The sequence below is a fragment of the Microcaecilia unicolor genome, chromosome 6, assembly GCF_901765095.1.
Source record: "Microcaecilia unicolor chromosome 6, aMicUni1.1, whole genome shotgun sequence".
Taxonomy (NCBI): domain Eukaryota; kingdom Metazoa; phylum Chordata; class Amphibia; order Gymnophiona; family Siphonopidae; genus Microcaecilia; species Microcaecilia unicolor.
In genome coordinates, this window is record NC_044036.1 from 292,905,605 (window position 1) to 292,931,930 (window position 26,326).

At 43.8% G+C, this 26,326-nt stretch overlaps 2 protein-coding genes across 7 annotated transcripts in view; one reads left to right on the forward strand and one right to left on the reverse strand.

The window, feature by feature from the left end:
• Positions 1–11,353, reverse strand: part of MIGA2 (mitoguardin 2) — a 38,122-nt gene extending 26,769 nt beyond the window's left edge. The window contains exons 1-5 of one of the 4 annotated variants that reach the window (XM_030207870.1): positions 11,265–11,353; positions 10,509–10,759; positions 2,751–2,940; positions 1,864–1,976; positions 1,437–1,554 (exon numbers count right to left, since the gene is read on the reverse strand). In XM_030207870.1, coding sequence (XP_030063730.1) covers positions 1,437–1,554; positions 1,864–1,976; positions 2,751–2,940; positions 10,509–10,604 — 517 coding nt within the window. In that variant the 5' untranslated portion in view covers positions 10,605–10,759; positions 11,265–11,353. Of the gene's footprint in view, positions 1–1,436; positions 1,555–1,863; positions 1,977–2,750; positions 2,956–10,490; positions 10,760–11,210; positions 11,233–11,264 lie in introns of those variants that run through there. The other 3 variants (XM_030207868.1, XM_030207869.1, XM_030207871.1) reach the window with 3 other exon arrangements.
• Positions 11,354–11,487: 134 nt separating this feature from the next.
• SH3GLB2 (SH3 domain containing GRB2 like, endophilin B2) overlaps positions 11,488–26,326 on the forward strand; it is a 90,849-nt gene continuing 76,010 nt past the window's right edge. For all 3 annotated transcript variants that reach the window (XM_030207872.1, XM_030207874.1, XM_030207873.1), the window contains exon 1: positions 11,488–11,654. In XM_030207872.1, coding sequence (XP_030063732.1) covers positions 11,592–11,654 — 63 coding nt within the window. In that variant the 5' untranslated portion in view covers positions 11,488–11,591. The remainder of the gene's footprint in view (positions 11,655–26,326) is intronic.

The following is a 26,326-nucleotide window of genomic DNA, read 5'->3' on the forward strand; positions in this document are numbered from 1 at the left end:
AATCAGCTGTGTTGACGTCAGTGACGTCCGTGCGTGTCTGCCTCGCAGACCACTTGCAGCCAGGGAGCCACGGTCCCAAGCATAGAACGTTGGAGGTGAGAATTATTATATAGGATGTTCTTTCAAGTGCTCCCTTCTTGTCATGATTTACATGCTATGATCTGCATGGCAATGCCCACATCTACTTGATTGAAAGGGTGACAGGATGTGCTTTCAAAGCCTTTTAAACACGAATATACAAAGGGAATGCAACAAAATTCAGAACAATGAACAACAATGATTCTGTTATTTTTAAATTGCTACTTGAATTAAGTACTTTTCTGAGGACACTGGATTACTTGTTTGAAATGTATATTTGTTGTGGCTGTAGTTTATTTGTGTCTTGATATACTGCCTGTAATCCAGGGAACCAAGGTGGTTCACAGGGTCACATTATCTATAAAATACAAACAAAAAATACAATCCCTCTCAATTCAAATCTACATAGCAGTAGAAAGCATCAAATATAACAGAAAGACAAAAGTACAGTAAAGCAGAGCAAAACAGTGATGCTCAGCCTGGCTTCACATGCCAGGATCACTACTGTCTCTTTAGTCATCAATGTAGCCTAAGGAAAAAAAAAAGTATTCCTTTAGACCTGTTTGAATTTTGAAAGGAGGATGCCACATGGAGTGCCCCCAAAATGGCAAGGGCACATCAAGATCAAGTATGCATATTGCATCATACCATTAATTTATCTTGTTGGGCAGACCTGGATGGACCATGCAGGTTTTTATCTGCCATCATGTTAGTTTCAGCTCTTTTTCACACCAGCTCAGAACCGATTGAAGGTTCAAATGTTGCTAAATCCCATATGCGCTACCTAGGGATTTTTTTCCTTTAATGTTTATACTCCCCAGTTGGGTCATTTTGTATTTGATTGTTGTTATTGTATGTGTACTTTGTTATCTATAGGGATATTTATTTTTATCGTATGTGTACTTTATCTATATGGATATTTATTCTATCTTACCTTGGGTTTACATAGGTAAAGCATAAGTATTATTGAATAAAGAAAAAATTAATTCAGCAACCATCCTGGGCCAGGGGGTCATGTAACCTAACTCTCCTCACAGCCTTACAACTATGGGTCCTGACTCCAACCATCTAACCATCACTCCCGCACAATGACCACAACCTGCAGGGATGGCAGGGAGTTGTGAACATTGTCTTTGCAGCAGCTAGGGACCTCCCATATGGTAGTACACAGCAATTCCTATCTGAGCTGGTCCAGGTAGGAGATTTTAAATTTAAAATATCACTTAGGAATTTATTTCTTCTAGAGGGTTGTGTTGGTGTAGAAATATGTCTATCAGTGCAGACCAAGGAAGACTGGAGTGGGGAGCCACCCCTTCACTGAGGCCCAGTTGCTCTCCTCTAAAGCTTTTTTGCTGTACCTTGGACATAGAGGTTTTCAGATTGTGGAACCCCCACAGTCCCAATATTTTCCATCATGCCAGGTTCCCAGGGACCTGTAGGTGCTGCAGGTGAACTGCAAGAGTTTACAGCTACTATCTATCCAAAGAAAAGAAAAGAAAGAATACATTGGGCAATCAGAGAGGCTAATCAAGGAGAAACTAACATTGTGCCCATCTGCCCCAACTTCTCTTAGCACCATGCTCACCCATATATTCCACCCCTCCCCCTTTATGAACACTCTTCTCAATATCAATACCTAATACTGAAAAACCGCTGTAGCTGTACCACAGGAAAGGCGGTATATCAAATGCATGACCCATACTGACCCCTGCATCTCTTCCCTTGCCTGGAGCACAAACACCCAGTGTTCCATCATCACTTCAACTCCTCTTGCTGACAGCTCACCGAAGCTAGACTGTGGGAGGAACTGGAATATTTGCTTGGTTCGATGGAAGAAATCCCACTTAAAGTGTCATTACTCTTATTGCTTGGACTCTGCACCCTTCTGTTTGAATAACCTACCAAAAAGCAAAAGTAAAAACACAAACTTAATACCCTGACAATAATCCAAAAGACAAAAAAAAAAAAAAAAAAAGCTATACCCCAACTACAATGATTAGTGCCTTGCCAATTCATCCTAGAATCATCCCAGTGTCCCTAGTGGGTTGCTTATTCTGCATACAGATGTAGCCTACTGGTTAGAGCAGAAAACCAGGAAGACCAAAGCTACATCAAAATTTTAAATGCCAATCTAGCCATCACTGGAAACCAATGCAATCTGATCAGCACAGCAGTAATACTATCACGTTGTTTGGTATGAGGGGCAACAGGGACCCCAGCACCCCTCATTTTTCCTACCCATTGCTTTAGTTACAGACTTACAGTGCAAGCCCTTTGATAACAGGGAAATACCTACTGGACCTGAATGTAACTCACCTCAAGTACAAGTCTGGAAAGGGGAAGAATTAAGTCTGAATCTAAATCCACTTCCTTCCACTCAGTATAGTTTCCATGGCAGTGCTCACATCTCTCCAGTTATTAGGGCAGCATGCTCGTTTACAAAACCCTATTCTCCTAAACGCAAAGCAAAGCTGTTTGGTTTCCAGTTTCCCATCTGATTCTCCTCTAACCTGAGTCTCAGGCCATAATTAGAATAAGCGCAAGGTGGCAACAAGCAGCTCTCTCACCAGAGAACTCTGCCAAGGATTCTTTTGGATTTGTTCTGTCACTGCCTTCCAACAGCCCACAATGACAATACTACAGGAGGCTGGGCGCATTCACCCAGGACTCACCTTTTTTCACTGAAGAGCCACGCCTGCCTGGCAGGACAGGAGCATGCCCTAGCTTCATGTGTCCCTCCCCCTGTGTTATCTGCTTCTTTCTGCGTCGCCGGCGCTTCAGCTGATGTGCAGCGAGGGCCAGGGCCACTGTGCCAAGTGCTGTGGTAAACAGCATCCTCCGGAGGCCCGCAGATAGTCTCAGCTGAGAGAAAACAGACTTTAAAACACAGGAGAAGTAAAAAGTGAGATAACAGACAGCTGCTATGAGTCCCAAATATATTTCAAAAACCATCTTCCTAGCATCACAAGTTCATCAACTCATGGGGCAAGGGAGAGGTTGCTGGCTTGAGATAAGTATGAGGCAGCACTCACTATCCAAAAGAACAGAGAATTTCTCTGTACAGTGGAAAAAAAAATAAATAAAATTGAAGGCTTCTCCAAAATAGGAATTGAGAAATGCCTCAAATAACTGTTCAAAAATGGGACTGCCGGGATGATGCAAGAATAAGCAAGGTGAAGTTATGAGGAATGGAGAGTAAATAAGGTAAAAGGTCTGGCTAGTGCTGTGCTGAGATTTAATCCCAGTTACAGCACTATATACAGCATCAACCAAAAGGGAAGGGTAATATTCCAAAATTCCCGAGAGAATTGGCAGAAGCTAAAATATTCACTAAGAGAAACTCTGGGATAAATATGCAGGATCCTTAGTTAAAAAAAAAAAAAAAAAGGTGAAGAGACAGTAGAAGTAAATAGTAGCTGGGTCTGTCTGGCATGCTGTAGTAAACATTAGAATTCCCAGTAGCTGGGTCTGGAAGGCTTTGCATGCATCAAGTTGCTCAGACTGGTGCAGGCATATCATCTGGAAAGGCCACAGGGACTTGGGAGGCCAGTTCAGGTAAGAGCTGCACTGGTTTTGGTGGATTTTTGAATTATTGTGTGACCTTTTGGTTGGACAAGGGAGGAGGAAGGGTGCTGGTTGAGAACTAAAAATGGTGGAGTACAATGGAATAAGATGACATGGTTTTGTTTTGTTTTTTTAACCAGAGATAAACCTATGTTTTTGACTGAGTGACCAAAGAGTTGGATCAGGGTAGAGCGCTAGATATGGTATACTTAACATTCTCCAAGAACAAGCAGGCCTTTTTATTCTCACAACTGGGCGACATTATCCAACACAGCCCGGTGCAGACGATAATTACAGAGTTCAAGCATTTTCTAGCAGCATCCCACCATGCATGCGCTGGGGCCTTCCCGCCTGATGTGTGAGCATGGAGTCTTCATTTTTCCACGGAGTAGAGAGGACGCGTCTTTGTGTTCTCAAAGTGCAATTCGTGTTTTTTCCTATGCCTTCCCATGAGAGTTTTTCACCTTCCTTCAGGATAAATGTGGAGGAAAAATTCTCAATTTCTTCAATTTCCCCCAGTGTCTTCAAAAGGTGCACCCAATGTAAAATTGTTTGATTTCTATGATAGACATGCACAACTGCTGCATCAGGTGCCTTGGATTTGACCATGAACCTAACTCTTGTTCTCTCTGTTTTCAAATGCAACGGAGGACACAGAGGGTGCGGCAGGTTCAACAGGAGAAACTTTCTGGTTCCTTGAAGGTGCTGGAAGCACAGACCTCGATGGCTGCCAAGACTTCAGCATCCACTGGGAGTGCACTGGCACTGAGGTCTCCACCTCCCTCGACATTGGGCACTGAGAGTAGGCCCTGGGACTGATCAGTATCGGATCAGAGACCAAGAACACGAACAGGTGCAATGTTGTCCTCTTTGGCACCGAAGGCCCGTGATGCTGTGCATGGGGGGGAAGCCCAAGAAGCATCAGTCCTCTTCAACACAGGGTGCTGGGGCATCGGCATAGCCAGTACCCAAGAAACACTCCCCCTCCTTCAAAGAGGTGCTGGTGGGCAAGTCTCCCAGCAGCGAAGTCCCCACTACCGGTCCAACACAGACACCTTCTCAGACTGCCTCTCTTCCAGTTTTCCCGCCTTTGTCGATGCCTTCCTTTAATGAACAGTTCCAAGCCATGCTCAAGGAGGAGATGGAGCAGATGCTGCAGGGACACACTGTTCAGGGATTGACGGTGCTTGCCCCAACCATGGATCCAGCTCAGATTTTTCCTGGAGGCTCCTTCCATGCTGATGCAGAGATTCTCAATGCCAGCACCTTGATGGGTGTTGACATCGACCTTGACACATACAGTACCAGTCTCAACATAGGGGGAGAAAGCTTACCTGGAGTCAGAGAGTAAGGCTGTAACTCAGCGCTCTTCGAGGCATGAACACAGACTCATTCAGTTCAACCTGAGTACGGTGAAAAGTCTGAAGGGTACCATTCATAGGATTCAGAGGAGGACCCACAGAAGAGGAATTTTATGGTATCTTCTGATCCCTTGCCATGTGAAGAGAGACAAAAATCGCCACCTGAGGCCAGGGAAGATGTTGACTGTCCTGGAATTTGAGTGTCCTCCTAAGGAAGGGGCCACTGTACCACTGCACCCTATCCTTAAGGATGCACTGATGAAGAATTGGGAACCTCCCCTCCCAGTGCAGGTTGCACCTAAGAAGGCAGATATGTAGTACCATATCCAAAAGGCTCCCGGATATGAGCCGGCAACCATTCTCTAGTGGTCGAATGCACTCTGAAATGAGCTAGGAGCACTTGGACTCATGCCTCGGTGCCCTTCAGGTAGAGAAGCCAGGACATGACTCGTTTGGGAGGAAGACAAGGCCACGATGCTAGTTGCTCGCATCCAGTCCTACCAGCTCTACACGAGCCTTTACTTGCTGTCTTTGGTCCATAGTAAATTAAGTCTTGTGGATTATCTCCCAAAGGAGCAGGCCATAGAGCTTCACCAGTTGGCCAGTAAGCAGCTGGATTATAGGACTTATCTGGCCGGGGCGCATATAACTTTTGATATAGTGTCCAGACTCTCCACTATGGGTGTGGGGATATGCAGACTTGTGGCTGCATGTCTCTCACCTAGAACCGGCAGTTCAGGAGAGGGTGGCAGACGTTCCTTGCTGAGATGACATGTTTGGAGATCAGGTGGAAGACGTAGCCAACTTCATAAAAACACATGGACACCATCCAAACTGTCTTGGCACTTTCCAGCTGCGTCTTTATGGACATTTTTGAGTATGTCTAGACTAACCTACTACTCTCAAAGGCGAACGTTCCTGCCACCTTCCCGCTGTGCCCAAAAGCCCCAGGCCCAGTGTTCTTGGCCTCGCCAACCCCATCCTCAGAAGCTCTAGTTGAAGCAAGGGACAAGCTTTTGACTGGCTCCAAGACAGCATAGCCGCACTCAAAGTAGCCATCCTGGATGGCCTACAGGTAGAGGGGCTGAATTTTGTATCATAGATGGCACCTTGTAACCTCCGACCGGTGGGAGGTAAGCCCATCTCTTACAGTCCTGTAGTTGTTTACTTCATGCGAGGTTTGTTATTGACAAAACCCCTGTTCAAATCTCCAACTATGTCATGGGATCTCAACATTGTCCTCATCCAGCTGATGAAAGCTCCTTTTGAGCCACTTGATTCCTGTCATCTGAAGTATTTGACCTGGAAAGCTGTGTTTCTGGAGGCAGTCACTTCAGCTTGCAGGGTCAGTGCGCTTTCAGGCCCTAGTAGCTGACCCACTTTACACTAAGTTTCATCACATTAGAGTATTCTTCAAACGCACCCCAAGTTCCTTCCTAAGGTAGTGTCAGAGTTCCATCTTAAATCAGTCAATAGTTCTTTTTTTCCTAAAACAACAAGCCCATCTTGGCAAGAGTGTACTGCATATCCTGGATTGCAAGCAAGCCTTAGCCTTCTATCTGGAGTGGGCTAAAGCCCATAGACAATCCACCCAACTTTTTGCTTCTTTTGACCCAAACAGGATGGAGGTAGCCATCGGCAAACGCATATTTCCAATTAACTAGCAGACTGCATCTCCTTTACTTATGCCCAAGCTGGACTGACTCTATATGGTCATGTCAAGGTTCATAATGTCAAAGCCACAGAGGAGATTTGCAAAGCTGCAATGTTTCTGCCCATACATTCACATCTCATTACTGCCTTGAGCAGGATACCCAACGTGACAGCCGGTTCGGTCAGACAGTCCTGCAGAATTTGTTTGGTGTCTAGAATCCAATTACACCTCACTAGGCATTTCCACAACTAGTACTCAGATTGTTTCAGGTTTATTGAATAACAGGCCTTCACATTTCGAGTCCCTATTGTCCTAGCATTGTTGTTTTCAGTGAGCTGGTAGCTAGGGATTCCGAGATATTATAATACAATGGCCTGCTTGTCCTCGGAGAAAGCAAAGTTACTCATCTGTAGCAGGTGTTCTCTGAGGACAGCAGGCCAAGTATTCTCAAATACCCTCCCACCTCCCCTTGGAGTTAAATTCTTTAGCTTTTTACAATGACCGAGGGACCCATGCTTGCAAAGGCTCCAGCAAATGAATAGTGGGGCACTACTGTAAAATTCTTTTAACCTGCTAGTCAGCATCTGCACTGGGCTCTGTTGAATGATTCTATCCAGATGTGAGAATATTTGGCCTTCTGTCCTTGGAGAACACCTGCTACAAGGAGTAACTTTGCTTTTCAGCAAGGCTTTTGACACAGTCCTGCATAAGTGATTTATAATTAAACCAAGTGCCTTTGGTATGTGTCCTAAAGTGATTATAGTAACCGAGTAAAATCTGGTTGCGAAGAGGGCGACAAAGAGGCACATTACCAGTGGTGTGCCACAGTGATCCGTCCTTGGTCCAGTTCTTTTCATCATTTCTGTAAGTGATACTGCAGAAGGCTATTGTGAAAGGTTGCCTCTTTTCTGATGATACCAAAATCTACAACAGGTTAGACACCTTGAAGTGTAAACAACATGAGGAGGGATCTAGCAAAGCTTGAAGACTAGAGTTAGCAATTTATATTTATTTAACGCTAAAAAGGGCAGTCACATGCACTTGGGCTACGAAAACCCAAGGGAACGGTATAGCATAGGGAGTGAAATTCTTTGCAAAAAAAAAGTGGGATCTGGGAATGATCATATCTGATGATCTTAAAGTGATTGCACATATAGATAAGATTACGGAAAAAAAGCCAGAAAGTTACTTGAGTGTATAGGGACAGGAATGGCTAGTGGGGAAAAGGAGGTAATACTGCCTCTGGTGAGACCTCATTTGGAGTACTATGTAAAATTATTTTATTGGGCTTTATTCTGGAGACTGCACCTTGAAAAGGTTATAAACAGGATAGAATCAGTTCAGAGGGTGATTTATAGTGTATTTAAGATTGTATTAAAAAGAAAGGAATGCCAATAATTAGATAGTAAAGAGACTAGTGGGATACTACTAAAACGTTTGTTAATGCTATTATTTTTAGTCTCTTTACCCAAGGAAAATAAATTGGGCTCATCGTCCTGACAGAAACCCACTCAACTCTGTTTCAGTCCGTAGGTTTCTTGAAAAGGATGCATCTTCAAAGCTGATTTAAATTTGGAGAAGGAGGCTTTGAGGCAAAGTGATTTGGATAACGCAGTCCAAAGAGTTGGGGCAGTACAGAAAAAAGCATGGTCTCTTAGTAGTGGCAAATTTGACCACTGAAATAGAAGGAACACAGTCTATTGTCATTCAGGGAATGCAAGCAACATGAAGGCGTATAGAGCATTATAAAGGAGGAGAGTAAGGAGTCATAGTGTAAATGACCTTATGAGTGAGGGTTATAATCTTATAACAGATTTGAAACAGAATAGTATGCCAGAAGTGTTGAATGAAAAGAGGGGTTACATGGTCAAATTTACTTGCATGAGAAAGAATCTGCACAGCAGTGCTTTGAATCAAGGGGTATCATGTTGGAGAAGATGAGGGGGGATCTCTTTGGTACATTTTTGTATATATTTGGGTGCCAACTTGTTGTTGTAACTGAACTTTTCGTTTTGTTAATAAAATTTAAATACAAGTTTTTAAAAAACCCTGTGTGATGAGGAGTACGGAGGAGCTTTAGAAGGGATGCTGGAACAGAAAGAATGAAGGTGGTAAGCAAATGATCAGCGCAGGGAACCGGGACCACAGAGAACTTTGCTAAAGAAAAGAAAAATCAGGGCTAAATGAAAAAAGAACTAAGTCTAAGGTATGACCTGCTTGATGGGTTGGGAAAGATAGATCGGCGATCAAGGTGAGAAAGTTTCCATCAATGGGGCGTTGAGGGTTATCTACATGGAAATTTAGGTTGCCTAAAATAAGAAGATTAGGAAAAACAGTGATTGCCTCTGCTAAAGTTTGGGTGGCTATGAAAATGGTCAATGGTCTTCATCATAAAGCATAAGGGGACAGTCTTAAATATCTAAATATTATCCTCTTGCCCTCCCTCCCCCCGCCAGCGTCAGCGGCAGGCAGGTAACCCAGATAGTTAATGCCAGTCGCCGGATATGGCCCCACATTGAATATCCAGTTTAAGCTTTGGCTATGGCAACTTAACTGGCTAAGTAAATATTCCATGCAGGCCTAGTGGTTAGAGCACCAGTCTTAACATCCAGAGGTGCCCTGTTCAAATCTCACTGGTACTCCTTGTGATCCTGGACAAGTCACTTAACCCTCCATTGCCTCAGGTACAAAATTAAATTGTGAGCCCTCCAGGGACAGGGAAATACCCAATGTACTTTAATGTAACTCACCTTGAGCTACTATTAATAAGATCTTCACTGGGCATACAGGGTATGATATGGCAAAACAAGGTAAAAATCTTGTTTGCAGATGGTATCTTGTTAACTTTAACAAACCCAGAGATTTTTGCTCATGTGGCAGTAGCATGCTGCATGACTATGACAAGGTATCAGGATTCAAGATTTCCCTTGTCGTTGGGCACAAAACTGAATACGCTATTTGGACATTCAGTTGTCTGTTTCACCTTCAGAATTATATGAACTTAACTTCTACCTACGCTTAAGGAATTACTTCTGGAACTAGAGCACTGGGAAAATTTAAATCTATCCTGGTTGGGACGGATTAATGTCCTAAAAATGATTGTGCTACCAAAATTGTCCTCTTCATGGTGGTTGGGAGGATGGGATAGTGCTGGGCAGACTTATACGGTCTGTGCCCTGAAAAAGACAGGTACAAATCAAGGTAAGGTATACACATGAGTTCATCTTGTTGGGCAGACTGGATGGACCATGCAGGTCTTTTTCTGCCGTCATCTACTATGTTATTGAAAAAGGTGTGAGCAAAATGCAAATATTAATTTTATTTATTTAGATTTTGCTCACCTTTTTCACAACTCTGGATGTCAAGACTGGTTCTCTAACCACTTGTCCACTCCTCCAGTGTAATAGCAGGCTTGTCTGGTTTAGCACCAAATATTCATGCTTTAGCCTGCTAAGTCATGAGACATAACCGGTTAACAGCTAGCCACTAAGTGCTAAAATTCAGCTGAGATAACTGGCACACTGAATATTAGCACTTAGCCAGGCAGTGGGTGCATAGAACAGCCTCATAGTGGAAGTGACAGAGGCAGGGCACCAAGAGCTTAGTAGAAACTGAAAGTAGTTGGTAGACTAGAGAGGCTATATAGTCAGTCTTTATGGCCTGCTATTTTCTGTGTAAAATTGTCTTGGATAAGGCTCAATATCCTAAGACTACTGCATTCTATGGTGAGTAGCTACTGTACCTGAAAGTAGCTGACCTTGAATTACTATGGAAAAAGTTGTGCGCTTAATCTTTAATATTAGCAACATAGAGCAAGAAAAAATAATGCATACCAGAGATCAGTTTTATACCTGCCCAAATGTTGTGTAGAGAAAGATGGGTATTTCAGCTACTGTCATAGCAAGTGCTTGTATGATGGACATTCCTTCAGTTCTCCTAAAGGCCATGCCTGTCAGGATTCAGTATACTGGTTAGGCGACCACCAGACTACCTATGCACATAGAATTTCTCCAGGTACTGAAAATTACTCCTAGCAGCTTCATTTCATGTAAGGCCTGATGATCTCACAAGCAGAGCAAATTCCAGCACCAGCAGTTGAACTCTGAAACAAAGAAGCAAATATTGATGCGTACAAGCACTGATTCCCTTTACAGATATACCGGACTATCCTTTACTAATCACTACATTTAAAGCAACCGCTAGGAGTAAATGGATGCACCATCATACAGAGAACACCGCACATCATTTATTTTCTGTGTACGCGCTGCAGCGTGTGCATAGCCGCGGCCCCCACCTCCCCCAAGCTGACAAACATGAACCAAGTATTTATATTACCTACATTATGCATTATATCATTAAAGAGTCGCACACTTAGACCGTCAGAATGTTCAGAATTCGTTCTTTCAACAAAAATCGGAAGCAGGATTTTATAAAATCTTTAGCTTCTAAACCCAAACCTCCTTAGGAGCATCCATAGACCCAACAGCTGAGCGCCAGCCCGCGATACTATAGGATAGGAGTAGAAGAATAACAGTCCTGGGGTGTCACTAGACCTTCAAGAGGGAATAGCAGCCCCATGTTCACTCCACCCATACTCCAGTTCTCACCTGCAGCTCCATAGCTCCGGAAGGGCACCCTCTCCTCGAACACAGCGCAACCAAACCCAGCCCCATCAGACTGACACATTCTGCAACCAATAGATCGCTCACTGTCCGTGCCATGTCTAACATTCTCCAATCGATGCTCTCTTTTTCTGCAAGGGGGCAGAAATCCTGCAGTAGTGCAATCCCGTTCCCTTTAAGAGTCAACGCTGAGGAAGGCGGAGCGATACAGCTGGAAAGGCAGGGTGGGAGGGGACCAAAGAAGGTTTCGGTTCTTCTTCACTCCTCCAGCCAGCTGTTGCTGGTGTTGTAGTAGCTTGCTGACCGCTTGTAATGGATTTCAGTGTGAAGAAACTTGCTTCTGATGCTGGTGTATTCTTCAGCAGAGCCGTGCAGGTGAGCCTGGCTTCTTGGCCTAGCATGTCCTCCCAATATTTTCCCGGGCCTTCATTCCCTGCTTTGGTTGCAGCGGGTGGGGGTAACAGGAGGTAGTACTCTGCTGCTGCAGAAGTTGTAGGTTTCTACAGAAGCGAAGGCGACCTAAGGAGAGAGGCTTGTGCCAGCCCACAAAAATAGGGTGGGTAGTGCTGTTAAGTGGCAAAATAATGAACGAAATAAAGCAGCTGTGCGATAGATTCAATCAGCAGTGGCAGGAAGGAAAAAGTGTGTGTGAGAGAGAAAGAGAGTGTGTGTGGTGGGGAGGGTTTGGGGGTGATTACGCCTGAAATAGGGGTTGGTGGACCTTATGAAGTGGTGCTGATCGCTTATTAAAGAAGCGGAAGTGCTGCGTAAGAATTGGGGTACTGGTGATGGAGATTATGGTGGTAGTGATAGAGATTTGTAATAGGACTGCTTGGCTTCATGGGGGGGGGGGGGGTAACAATTAAGGCGCTGATAGACTGCTAGCGGAGGGGGGGGGGGGGTAACAATTAAGGCGCTGATAGACTGCTAGCGGAGGGGGGGGGGGGGGGTAACAATTAAGGCGCTGATAGACTGCTAGCGGAGAGCTGAGGTAACACCAAAGAGAGTCACTGCATATGGCCCCTAACTTGCATAACTTAGTAGGGGCTGATAAGTGGGTCATGTGTGAAAAACAGTCGTTGTAAAGTATCAGATGCCTTGGTGACCATCAGACATGCTGAATTATAGGTAGTGCAGTGCACTTATTTAATTTGTAAAATCTTTAATATACCGTCTTCTTTGCAGTGCTATTCGAGATATCTCATGGCATTAAAAAAAACATAAACACTTGCAAAAAAAAAAAAAAGTAAAATCATGACCTAGTGTCCTGAAACTTTTTTCTTTAACACCTTCTGAAACCCAATAAGGGATACCCCATGTTCTAACTCTTCTGGTACCTTATTATATAACCCTCAGCCACCAACTACCAAAATGCTTCTTTTTCTCCACTTTTGTCTTCCAAAGATCAGTGTACCTGAATGTAACTCACCTTGAGCTGCTACTGGAAAAGGTGTGAGCTAAATCTAAATAAATAATATAATTTTTATAAGGAGCAAGCAATATACTTTGTGCAGAGCACAGTGAGTGTCCAGGAGTATACATCTGAGGTTGTGAGCAAAACAAAGGAAATGCATGACGTCTCAAAACTTTAAGTCAAAACCTTGGTTTTAAAAATATTTCTCTCCCACATAGGTAACCAATGTAATTGAGTTAAAATCTGGTTGATGATGCTAGCTCACTGTGCGCTGTTAGTTAAAAATCTTGCTACAGTATTGTGGGCCATTTGAAGCTTTTGTAGTAACTTCTTAGACAACCCTACATATAAAGCATATCAATATCTAAGGAACAGAGCACTAATGCCTGTACCACAGTTCTAAATAACTCCTATTTCAAGTATGGCCTCGGTTTCCTAAGCAGTTTAAGGTAAACCTGTTGTACCACACTAGAGACCTGACGCTGGCCAGTGCCCATAAACATTTAACCAGGCAATCTGCTGTATTCCTGACTTCCACCTTCAACTGGATTCCAACATTTCCAAAACATAACATAGCAGACTTAGGGGCTCATTTTCAAAGCACTTATGGTACTTTGTGTGTCTAAGTGGTTTGAATCCCCTAAGTCACATTCCATACCAATCCTACCCTGTTTAAACCACATACCCAATTCATCCATACATTCTGGCACCACAAACTTGACCCTGCCCTCAGCACTCTTGGTGATGAGGGGAAATAATTGTCCTTCTTGCCTATGGTTAGATGTGTCTTATGAACAGTCGGCTCTTCATTTTAGTAGGCCTCTACCAGTCTGGCACTTTTTGTAGAGTTCATCAAGTGGCAAGCAGGGCAGTAAGCCATGGAGGTGTCATTCCATTCTGAATCAGTCTGCCCTGCTTGCCACTCATTGACCAACTCCCTACAAATGGGCTAACCAATCTGAAAGTGTCCCTTGCCTGGGATGCTGTTTTGTTCAGTGACTTTGCCTTGCCCAGATCTTAGATGTTTTTTTTTTCCCCCTATGTTCCAAACAGAGAGCTGCATGGGAATAGGGTTAGTGGGAATCCTGCGGGGATCCCCTCCAGGTCCACAGGATTCCCACAGGGATCCCCTTTTGCTCCACCCTTTTGCATGGCCCTTCAGCAGTAGCACTTGAATTTGGAGCAGGCACAGAAGCTATATGGTGCACGTGCAGAGGAGCTCTACTAGTGCAATGTGCAGCAACTTGATTCTGTTTCATATACCTTCTGGGAGCCAGCAAGGTTGTCCCCATGGCTCTGACCCTGGCAAGAGCTATCAGTACTGTCTGGGCCTGAGGATGAAGTCTGTCTCCAGGCAGGTCTCTCTCACTGCTTGAGCAAATGCGGAAATAGGGGGATCTTGCTCCCTGTTGCCATGCCACATGGCATGGCTGCACCCAGGAACCCTTGGCACAGGTCCAGGACATGCCACTGGTAGGCCTCTTGGATACAGCTCTGTTCCCTTGCCACTTCCGTGAAAAATATGGTTTAGACTCTTTCAGTATGTTGTCTTATGCTCCCCCTTTCACTGAGTGCTTCCATCTAGCAGAACAGTGTCCACATTACACCTATCATCTCTTGGTTCTGCTGCAACTGCTCTGTGACTTATTCCATTTGCTGCTCCATCAAGTCAAACGTGTTTTGTAGGGCTAGCTTGCACTCCCTCTGCTGCATGATTATCATAGTTTTGGGCCATGAGCTGATGGGCATACATCAAGAATTCCTGCTGGTGTTGTGCCCTATCAAAACCACCCTCGGCAGCAGGATCTGCATCAGGTTCAGCACCCCTGAATGGGGATGGCACCGGTAACTGTGTCCTCTATCGGCTTCTCCCTGACAACAGGCAGCTCCATGCACTGTGTCCCTTGTGTCCAAGTTCTCCACAGCCTCTACCATACCTTCCTGGGTGCTGTTATCTGGCAGTACAGCAGCTTGTGAGCCCAGTTTCCACATCCATATCCTGTCCTTCAGTTGTAGGTAAGAGCAGAAAAGGCAACATGTGGCACATGAGGGGTACTTTGATCCACAGCCACCAATTGACATCATATGCACCTTTTTATATAATGCTTCCCCAACACATTGTGCATGTGGTCCTTTCCTTGAACCTGTCTATCCTGTCATGCACAGTACCAGCCCTCTCCTTACCCTCCATGAGTAGCACAACTGCTTAAGAGTATGGCAGTCCAGGGCATGGCAAATGCAGGATTGGGCCATGTCCAGGCATTTTTGTTTGCAAATTACTGATAGGCTGTGGTCTGTATGGAGTAACACTAGCTCTGACCTGCCAGTGGAGGGATGCCTTTCACAATGCTTGTTGGTGTGAGGTAATTGCCTGAAGCTCTGTTGGATGATGGTGGCAACTCTCCCTGTTAACACTGTTAGCCCACACCCTTATCCCCTTCCCACAAAATTCCTGGAATGCAGTGAAACTGTCCCATGTGCATGGTACCCTGCAGACATGAGTATATTATGGACAGATCTGAAGGGACAGGTGGCTGGATGCCTGTGCAGCAAGGCATCCACTGACTGCAGAGAAGTGTCCAGGTCCCCTACACCCCACACTGCCTCCTCATTTGTGGTCTGGAGCACCTGTTGGTCTATAGTATTCAGCCCTTTGCTGATGAGTTGGGAGTTACCAGCCTTCGCCTTTGCATTTCTGCAGAGTCCATGCCACTTGCACTTAAGGTCCTCCGCGTTCTTGTTGTGGAAGGTCTCAGTGCATACTTTGTTTGGTGTATGCACTTAGCCATTGACCAGCTACACCAAACATCTATTTCCAGTGTTTCATCACTTCCTGGACCAGCATATCAACCTCTTCCGAGGTGAAGTTTCCCTTGTGGGATATGAGCTGCTGTGTGTTTGCCATTTCACAACTGACTCCTAAATGTCTTGATGTCATGCACATGTTTTTTGCAAAATAGCCATTCTGGTAGGATGTTTTGAACCACTGCATTGTATTCAGAGACAGTAGGTGCCCAATGAAGACCTGTCCCCCACATTGTGAACATCTGTGGTATGTGTTGAGCACCCTGATAGCTAACCGTTACCAGGAATCTACTAGGAATCTACTTAGGAAGTCACCAAGCGGTGAGATGGGTTCTAGAATTGTTGACTTTGCCACCTACTGCAAGTGCTGCCACAGCTGTGGCTAGAGACCATCTAAGGTATGTAGGCATATTTTTAATGTCCCTTTTGTGTTTCCCAGATCTCCCTGAGAGGGAGTGGAGCAGAGGAACCAATGGAAAGACACCTAATGACCGTAGTTGCCCGTTTTTTTTTTTTTTGTTTTTTTTTTGGGGGGGGGGGAGGAGGAATCTGTATAGGATGTTCTTGTTACTAATGTCCCTGCTTTCTGTGGGGAGGGAGAGAGGTTGATGGATGTTGGGCTCTAGTAACAAGGGTGGAAACACACATTTGGAAAACATTTGCATATTTGATTCTGTCTTCTGAGGGTGCACCTACAGAATGTGGCCAGGTATCAGGACTATCTGCTGGGGTGAATTTTTGTTACTTTGGGGGGGGGGGGGTTAACTTCAGATTCAAGGATAGAAATGAGGAAACTGCAACTATGCAGAATCACAAAATTATTACAACTTGTAGTTTCATAATGTAACCTTTTGAAATTGATACATACGTGATTATATAAGGGAACATCAAATGCTTAAATATGTTACAGCATAGTTAAAATTAAAATCTCATGTTTTGTGGGTAAAAAGTGTTTTTATGGCTGCCTTGACTATTAGTGTTTGTACTCTTGTGAGGTAGTGGTTCTGGGATGCATGTTGGCAGTGAACGTTAAGGGCCACCTGTGCAGTTTTGATGTTGATCAGCATTAACCTACATGGCTGAGGGTGTAAGGGCTGGGATGGGGAGCTGAGATGTTTGAGTGCCTCGTGGCCTCATTGAATTCATGTATCTCAGCCCTCAGATTGAAGAACTGTTAATAGATCTCCAGCCTTTCTCATCTACTTTGCTGTTGTCCTTTGTTTGCTTTCTTTGTGCAGAGTCTGGACTCTTGTTTGTTTTTGTTTTTTTCTGGTGACCATGAGGCCCATGATCTGGTGGATGTGGGTAAAGGTTGGCTGCAGGTTCCCCTGTGGAACTTCATGGTCATCAGGGTGCATCTGGGTGGGATGCTACCAGCTCTAGGTGGACATCAGCTGCAGGGGCACACCAGGGCCAGCAGGTCTGTGGACTGGCCCCTGTAGATGATGGCCTTTTGGCTTCAATGCAGATATAGGTGTGATGAGCATATCCTACAGGGCTAGCATTGGCCCCACATCACTCCTCACCCTGTCTTTCCCTCCTTTCTATCATCCAACACCAGCTCCAGGGGTGGAGGGGAGTCGAGGGGATTCAGTGGCTTAGGTGATGTGTCCTGTCCCTTCACACTGTAGTCAAGGTGCTGCAGCTCCAAGCCTGTCGCCTTCCCCCTCCTCACTGCCCTGTGACACCGGCTCCAGGGATTAGAGGAGAGCCAAGTGGGGGTAATGTGTTTTGTCCTGGGCCTTCACAATGGTGCTGGGGTGCTGCAGCTTCCAGCCTGTTCTTGCTTCTCTTTCTGGTGAGGTTCACACCACCCCCTCTTCTTTTTGTGGCTTATCCAGAGGCATGCTCTTTGTGGGGAGATGGAACTGCAGCTAGGCTCTGCCATAGGGTGCATGGTACACATTGTCAACATGCAGGGTGGATGTAACATAGTAGATGACAGCAGAGAAAGACCTGCACGGTCCATCCAGTCTGCCCAACCAGAAACTCATGTGCTGCTACTTGTGTATGCCTTGTGAAGGATCCCTCCGCTCTTCTCAGGAAACTCTGGCCTCCAGCCCAAGTTTTCTATATGATATTCCACTTAGGTACAACTCCCTGTAATCCTCCAGGTGTACCCTCCGACCTGAGGTACGTCAGCAGTACTATTCCAGCACAGCTTCCGAGATAGCCGCCAGAGAAATTGTCCCAGCGGTTTCAAGAATGCAATCCCAAAAACACAGTTTAGAAAAAGTAGTTTTTAATAATGCAGTTCCAAAAGCAAATCAGTTCAGGAATCTCCACAGGTTCAAAAATGCAGTTCATAAATCAACAGGACATGAATATCAGCAGTCCCAATGATGCAATTCAAAATAAGTAATCCCAAAAGCAAAAAAACGTTCTACAAAGAAAAACAAGCACTTTCAAACAAGCAGTTTAGAAATCCCATCCGCAGTTCAGAGGCAGAGAGCTCCCAGGGGTCCCCTCCCTTCTCTGACCAGCTCTATCTCCGGGCTTCCTCCCACTTGACCCTGTGGCTCCTCCACAATAGCCACTGCCTTCCCTTGTTTACCAAGTGGTTATCTGCTGTCTGAACCTTTTACTTGTGGATCTTGCCAGGGCTGCAATCTCCATCGGCTCCTCTTGCCTCACTTCTTCCTCCTTTTCTTCCCCCTTCCATTTCATGGGCTCCTTGCCCCACCCATTCCCCAGCTGATCCTCCCCCTGATTAGCTCTGCTTAGAGGCTCCCGCTCCATTCCTGGCCTACCCTCTGTGTCTTGGGTTTCACCTTTACCTGCCTTTCCCTTGGGCTCCACTGGGGGCTGCTGGGATAGGAAGTCTTTGATTCTGTTGTAAGACTTCCTCAAGGGTTGCTGGGAATCGTAGTTTTTACCGTGCCGCCATCCCTCTGGGGAAAATGATCTATGCTTTCTCCTGACATGTGGAACTCCCTGAGCTAAGAATCTGGGCATCCCCTCCTCTGGGCCGTAGCTTCTTCTGCTTCTAATGCTGGGAAGGCATTTCCCACATCTGCCCCATATGATCAAAGGTGCACCTCTTCATATAACACCATGACATTAGCGGTCCCACCCATGCAGAGCCTGTTAGGCAGTGCAGTGTTAGTAATGGCCATGGTATCAACCCATTTCAGTGGATAATACAGGAATGGTGACTTGGGATCATATGCCTGGCACATGGGGGACAGTACCACCCTAATGTCATTGTATGGCCTATGAAATGATGTCTCGGCATACCCTGTGTGATTGCCTCTCACAGATTTTCATGTACAGACAATCATTGGTGGCTTACATTTTGTTCGTGAGTGCAGGCATGGAGAGGTGAGTTATAGTATGGCTTTCCACCTGGTCACAGTGGGTATGTGCCTGCAGCAGCTTTATGGGGCAAGTACTGGGGGAGGAGTGGAGGTGTGTTTTTGAGGGGTCTTACCTTTTCATTGTTGAATGTGATGCCTCGGGTGCACCAACAAGAAGGGGTTGGTCCTCTGGATCGCCCTGAACCTGCTCTTATATGCCTCTAAGTCTCTGGTAATGCTGTTTATCTCCTGTACATTTATGACAGATTTTAGATGTTTTAGTGGGGGGTGGGCAGAGAGGTTAATTTTGCTATAGGCTTATACGTTCAGCTCTGGTATTGTAAAACAGGCTCTGCATATCTTTAGAAGGACATTTGTATTCCCATTTTGAAGACTTATCTAAAATGGCGCTGAACAGAGGAGACACCTACAGTACTCCTGGCTTTACTTCTGTTAGAAGCTCATTTTGAGGTGTGATGCCTTTGCTGCTGTTTCTCAGATGGGAAGAAAAGCAGTAAATACAGGATCCCATAGCTTATTTAGCTAGAGCTGTGGGTTCTTTCTCTTCCCCCCCCCCCCCCCCCTTAATGTAGAGCTTGCTACATTAAGACCAAATCAGCAGGTTGAGTTACATTGTAACTACTATATTGTGATACTTATACCAAAATCCTGTATTAGACAGAGTAACCATCTATTTGTTATATCCAGAGAAGTTGTTAGCAAAAGCCCTGTGAGACAAGATGTGGAAATATACTTTAGAGAAATGACACTGGAGATGTGAGAGGTATTCAGGTATCTGAATAAGGAGATTATAGTGTACATGCCATATTAACTGTTTCAGGTGAAAAGATGTTGTGCAACAAAGGCTTATGATGTGAATCTGCAAGGGAGTAGACCAGAGCTTCCCAGTGTGGGTAGACTCTCCTGAGGATGTCATTGGACTGCGCCACCCAAGGGTTGTGTGCTTTCTGAGCTGGGTGAATTGGACTACAGCCACTGAATGATTGATACGCATGGCTCAAGAGAAATATCAGGAAGTGTTGTGGGTTGTTTGAGTGTGGGGATGGGTGGTTTCCAATTAATGTAAATGTAGAAACACAGGATGTCTTCCATGGCATTGGAGGCAATGGCTGAAACAGTAACAATTTAAGAGGGCTTTGGATTTATTTTATTTATTCATTTTTGTATCCCACTATTATCCAAAAGCAAGTTTCGAAGTGGCTTACAGTTTACAATTATTGATATTAGTGTTGTATGTGGCTTACCATCTTCGGTTAGATGGTGTTACATTGGTACATTATGATTGCAAAATGGTGTGGAACATCGGTATTGCTTGTGGTTAGCCACAGAATTTCTTGAAAAGGTAGGTCTTTAGTTCTTTTCTGAACTGGAGATAGTTTCTGATCTTGGGTATTGAGTTCCACCATTTGGATCCCAGATAGCTAAATCCAGCGTTGTAGATGGATTTGTAATGTTTCTGCTGTTTGGTAGGTGAAGTAGGAAGTAACTTCTGGTTCCTGGGTTAGCGTTTCTTGGGGATAGTTCAATCAGGTCTAGCATGTAGTCTGGAGACATGCCAAATGGTATTTTGAAAATTATAGCGTTTGGTTTGAAAAATAATCGTGCCTTGATTGGGAGCAAGTGTAGTGTGGTGTTGGCTCTGTCATATATATATATATATATATATATATATATATATATATATATATATATATATATATATATATATATATATATTTTTTTTTTTTAATACCAGTCTTGCTGCTGTGTTTTGAACGGTGTGCAACAATTTTAGTGTGTTTTTCCTTGTATCCTACATATGTTGCATTGCAATAGTCTAGTTGGGACAGTATCGGCAATTGTATTAATAGGCAAAATGATTGGGAAAGAATGTGTTTCCATAGATTTCTGAAACTCTTTGATGTGATTGCTAATACTTGGCTTTCTAGAGTAAGATGTTCATCAAGAATGATTCCTAGAATTTTTAGTTTTTCAATTTGGAACATTTTGTTGGTTGATTGTGAAATTTTGGTAGAAAGTGGGGCTGTGTGTACTGGATAGAATAGGAATTTGGTTTTACCTTTATTTAGTTTGAGTTTGAAGATTATAGCCCATTCTTCCATAAGATCCAGACCTTTTTTAATCTTATCCAATATTTCTATGATGTTTTTGAAAGGTATGTAGATAGTGATATCGTCGACATATATATCAATGGATTCAATCCTGATCTGATTTTTTTTTTTTTTTTTTTTTTTTTTTTTGCCGGGTGGTACCATCATTACACTGAACAATATTGGAGAGCCTTGTGGTACCCCGCAGTCAGGGATCCAGGAAGCCAAGAGTTCATTGGATATCTTTACAATGTAGGATCTAGTCCTTAAAAAGCTATTAAGCCATGCTGCCGCTTATCCACTGATTCCCTTGTAGTCGAGTAGGGTCATCAGTGTTGTATGGTCATCTAAATCGAAGGCACTGGACATATCAAATTGTAGGATGTTTTGTCCTTGGCATATTAGTCTTCTGAATTTTGTTATCAGATTGGTTATGACAGTTTCGGTGCTGTATACTGGTCTAAATCCTGATTGTGAGAAATGTATCAAGTAGTACATTAATTGTTGCATTACTAGACCCTCCATTGTTTTAGTCAATAGTGGTATTGAAGTCACTGGTCTATAATTTCTGAGTTTGTTGATCTTACTGGTGGTGTTTTTAAGGATTGGAGTGAGTATAATGCTGCCCTTGTCGGATGGGAAATGGCCTTTTCAGAGCATGTGTTTTATGTGATCAGTAAAGCATTCAGTGAACCAGTCTGGTGGATTTTTCATCATGTAGTTGGGGGCATCTGTTTAGTAGGCAATTTGCGTGTGTGTATTTTGTCAGTAACATTTTAACTGAGTTGGTTGTGGGTGTCTTGAAGGAGGACCAGATTCTGTCTGCCTTGGTATGCTCATTGTTGGTTTCACATTCGTGTAGGAAGTCTGAGGGATATTTGTGTTGCAGTAAGATCTGATCTTTTTTACTGTTTTTTGTTTTGTTTTGTTTTTTTTTGCTCTTGAGTATTGTGCAAACTTGTCTGCAGTTGGTGGTGTCTCATTTGGGTGTTCAGTAGATTATTCTTGAGGTTGTATAATTTTTTTTTTTGTGTGTGTGTGTTCTGTTCTGGGTTCACATATGCTGTATTGTTTTGCTTTCTTGTTTCTTATGGTCTTCCTCCATATGTTTTTGTTCTGATTTTGTTTTTGGGCCATTTTCTCTCTAGTTAGTTTCTTCATTTTCAGTAACTTGTTGTTGAACCAGGGGGTATGGTTGTTTTTCTTCTTGTTTTCATTTTGAGTGGTGGTATTTTGTTTATTTGTAGCATTTGTATCCCACGTTTTCCTACCTATTTGCAGGCTCAGTGTGGCTTACATTTGCCGTAATGGCGGTTGCCATTTCCGGGTAACAGAATTACAATTGGTATTGCATTAAGGAGCATACATATATGGTAACATTCATGGTGTATATCTTTGCTTAGTTCATCCCAGTTTCTCATGAAATGGGTGTTTGGGTGGTATGTATGTTTGCTCATTCAGCGCTGTTGTCCAGAATTTGTGGTTATCCACCTTTCCTCTTGTTGTGGAAGTGTATGACAATTTGTGATTTTCTGTTTTTGCTGTTCTCTTTCCATTGTAGTGTGAATGTGAGTTTTCTATGGTACTTCGTCCCAGTGGTGATTTTTCTATTATGTGGTGGTTATTTGCTGAGAATTTGTGGGCTAGTTTGCCTAATTGCTGGCCTTTTATCATGGAATGAAGTAGCTTGTGTACATAAGTAATGCCACACTGGGAAAAGACCAAGAGTCCATCGAGCCCAGCATCCTGTCCACGACAGCGGCCAATCCAGGCCAAGGGCACTTGGCAAGCTTCCCAAACGTACAGACATTCTATAGATGTTGTTCCTGGAATTGTGGATTTTTCCCAAGTCCATTTAGTAGTGGTTTATGGACTTGTCCTTTAGGAAACCGTCTAACCCCTTTTTAAACTCTGCCAAGCTAACCGCCTCCACCATGTTCTCCGGCAACGAATTCAAGTTTAATTATGTGTTGGGTGAAGAAGAATTTGCTCCGATTTGTTTTAACTGTAGTTTCATCGCATGCCCCCTAGTGCTGTTGTGAAGTCCCATTGGTTCAGAAAATCTGTTAAAGTTCTAGTGTGTTGGTATCGTGCCTTTTTTTTTTTCTAGGTGTAGGTTGATATCTCCTAGTAGAAGGACATCAGGGAAGTTTGTGCAGATGTTGAAAGTGAGGAGAGCAGAAAGCACAACCCAATGAGTGTTTAAAATGATTTGCTGCCAGAATATGAGAAAGTGGTTAATGGTCTGTCTAGGAGGCTCCCTCTCCAATAGCAGCTCTGTTTTTCCCAGGAACAGGATTTGGATAGATTACTACTCTAGTAGAGGTGTTTTAATTATATGCATTTAACTAGTAACATTTTTTACACACATAGGTTAATATTTATTTACAAAAGGTGTTTTTTTTTTTAATCTAGTGTGCACTATATAATTTTGATGTGTATCAAGTAGATTTTTTTTTTTTTTTTTTTTTTGTAATCTGCTTTAGACTCTAATGATAAGTGTCGCAATAAATACTATAGGCAGGCTTGACCGATCCAGAAAAGACTGTAGATGTATTCCATGATTGTTGGGTGCTGGTAAACTCTCTAGGATGGCACACCAGCCTCAGGCTGCTGTTCTTGCTGCTTGTTACTAAGTTTATCTTCTGCTCAGTGACTTGCACCTCTCCCATCCCTTCTGCTTTATTATCTGGGGGATGCTGGATGTCTTGTCTGGTGTTAAACATTAGTGTGCTAGATATAACCCTTTCTTAGAGTAGCATCTGTGTTAGAAGAACTCCGTCTTGGGGAATTATTTGATTTGAAAATTTTAAACAGAGTATTTGAGTTTGGCTACACAGCCGTGTGTACAAAGAGAGAGGTATTGAGGGATACAGGTACGGCTCTGCCTAGCACAGCAGAGTATATTTCTAGCAAGACAAAATAAATCGGGGAATTATTTCATCAAGCTAGGTGAATCAGCAACCTGAGTGATTCTTAATAAAGCTGATAGCCCCCCCCCCCCCCCACCCATAGTCCACCCTCACCCTGAGAGTTATCTCATAGCTTGCTTTGATAAATAGAGTTAAACACACCTAAAGACTTAAGCTTTACCTAGTGCTCTGGCAGTCTTTTTTTTTTTTTTTTTTTTTTTTAAATAGTAATTGCCAGTACAAATAACAAAACTCTGTGAATTATTCATATCCAGGAAGCAACTCATGGTCTTGGCATATGCAGTAGCAGCTGCCACTTATCAGTGCACTGCATAATTCAGCAATATAGCAGCCTGTCTGCGAACTGGATCTGGGAGTAGAGAAGTGCTTACTTGTGGGCACAGAAAGATCCCTGGAGACAACAGGAAGGGGGGGGGGTGTACGTGTTTGTTGGTGGGGGGGGGTCTTTTTCCCTCATCTTAAAGAAAAAAACGATTTGTATACCACCCCTTCCCTCCAGCTATATATCAGGACAAAGAGGATGAATTGTTTTGAAGCTTGTTAGAAGGGAAATATTTGCCATTGATGGATATAGGATGTCCTTTATCCAGCTAAGCCTTGAGGTCCCTGATGTCACATCTATATTTTTATTTATTAGGATTTATTTACCACCTTTTTGAAGGAGTTCACTCAAGGCGGTGTACAGTAAGAATAGATCAAACATGAGCTACTACTTACAATGTCAACACAATACGTAATAGAACATTATAATTGGTAGTGAAGGGTAAGGCAAAGTTGTAACGTATAGATGAGTAAGAAACTAGGAAGAATTAGAAAGTAAGGTGACTGATTTGAAGAAAGTTGCACATGGAGGAGTGGATAAATGTGTGGATATCCAGTGTGTTATTGAACCTCCTATCCCAGACTGGTTCCTGAAAGTCCTGGCACTGTTGGGCATGAAGGTAATAGTAAACCTGTTTGGGTGTACATAAAACAAGACAATATAGCAAAATTCTAAACAGTCCAATGAGAAGTTTCACCCACAACTTGTTTCTTGATCTTTAACATAGCATTTATATATGTAGAAAAATCTTATACACTAGAGAGAGAAATACGACATGTGAGAGAAAGGCAGAAGGATATGATGGGACTCTACTATTACTACTTTGACTTCTTAAAGACCAATTTTGTCCGGTCTCATTTCAAGAAGTTGATTTTTCTCTTGGGAGTGGGTTAATGACTCAAGGGAATGCTGTCCTAACTCTTGGAGGCCTTCATCTCTGTGATGGTGATGTTGGATACAATTTGTCTAAAGTACAATTAGTCCAAAAGTTAATTCCGTTATGTAGGTTCCCACTGTTCCAGAGCCTGTGGGATAGTTGTCAAGCTGCACCTGCGCCAACCTCAAGTTCGAGTGCTGTCGCCTCCTCCTTGCCTTAACAGTGCAGATGCAAAAAGTCTTCCATTAATCATCTGTGTTCCTGGGCCGATGCGCAGGCCTCAGCTCTGACACACAGGCATGAGCATCAGAGGTCACCTGACCTACTGGCGCGTGCATGTGGCAACCTCTCGGCACACAGCGCCATGAATCAGGGACCAGTCTTACATGTGTGCACCAGAGTGTTCCAAGTTTGAACTTTTCCTTCGTTGCCTGCAGTGCTGCGGCTCAAACCCAGAGACAGAGCTGACCAGAAATTTTTTTAAAGTACCATAATTCTTGTGGGGATAGGTGGATTCTGTCCCTGTGCAACTAAACTCGTTCAAACAAGGAGCACAGCCTTTACAGTTTCAGGGCTCGACAGAGCATTCAGCTGTATTGGGATCTTTTGTCTATGACATTTATACTGCTCTTACACCAGGCCTGTTACTGTTCGGGACAGTCAGTTGTTGCAAGGTGCTTCAGTTTCTCATTTAGCTGCCTCTCTATCTGTCTCTGCTTTTCCCTCCTTATCTGATATAGCCTCAGTCTATTCAGAGGAGCTATAGTTAAAGGAGGGAGAGCTCCCTCCTGAAGAGGGGAATTATCCAAAAGCACTGAGGTTGTTTCTTAGAGGAGCTCGGTACTCGGAAATAAGAGGCAGTGGCAGTGCTTTTCATTGAGCGTTCTTCAGTGTCGGGAGTTCCATCTTCATCGATTTGTGAGAGAGCTTAGAGGTCCTTCTAAGGCCTTCTTGATGTATCCAGACATTCAGGACCTGATTACAGCAGACTAGGTCTTGCCGAACACTAGGCTGAGAGTGGGAAGAGCCATGGTTCACCTCTACCCTTTGTTCTAGAGAAGAAAGATAAATTGCAACTTCTGAGGATGGACTCCCTTGTTAGAGCAGTGACTAAGAAGACCACCTTACTGGTGGAGGGGGGCATTACCCTAAAAGACCTACAGGATAGGAAGCTAAGACTCGCTGAAACAAGCCTTTGAAGTGGCCTCGTTGGGCCTTCAAGCACAGTGTGCAGCTTGTTCGTGGTAAGAGCATGCCTGAAGTGGCATCTGCAGTCAGCAACACAAGAT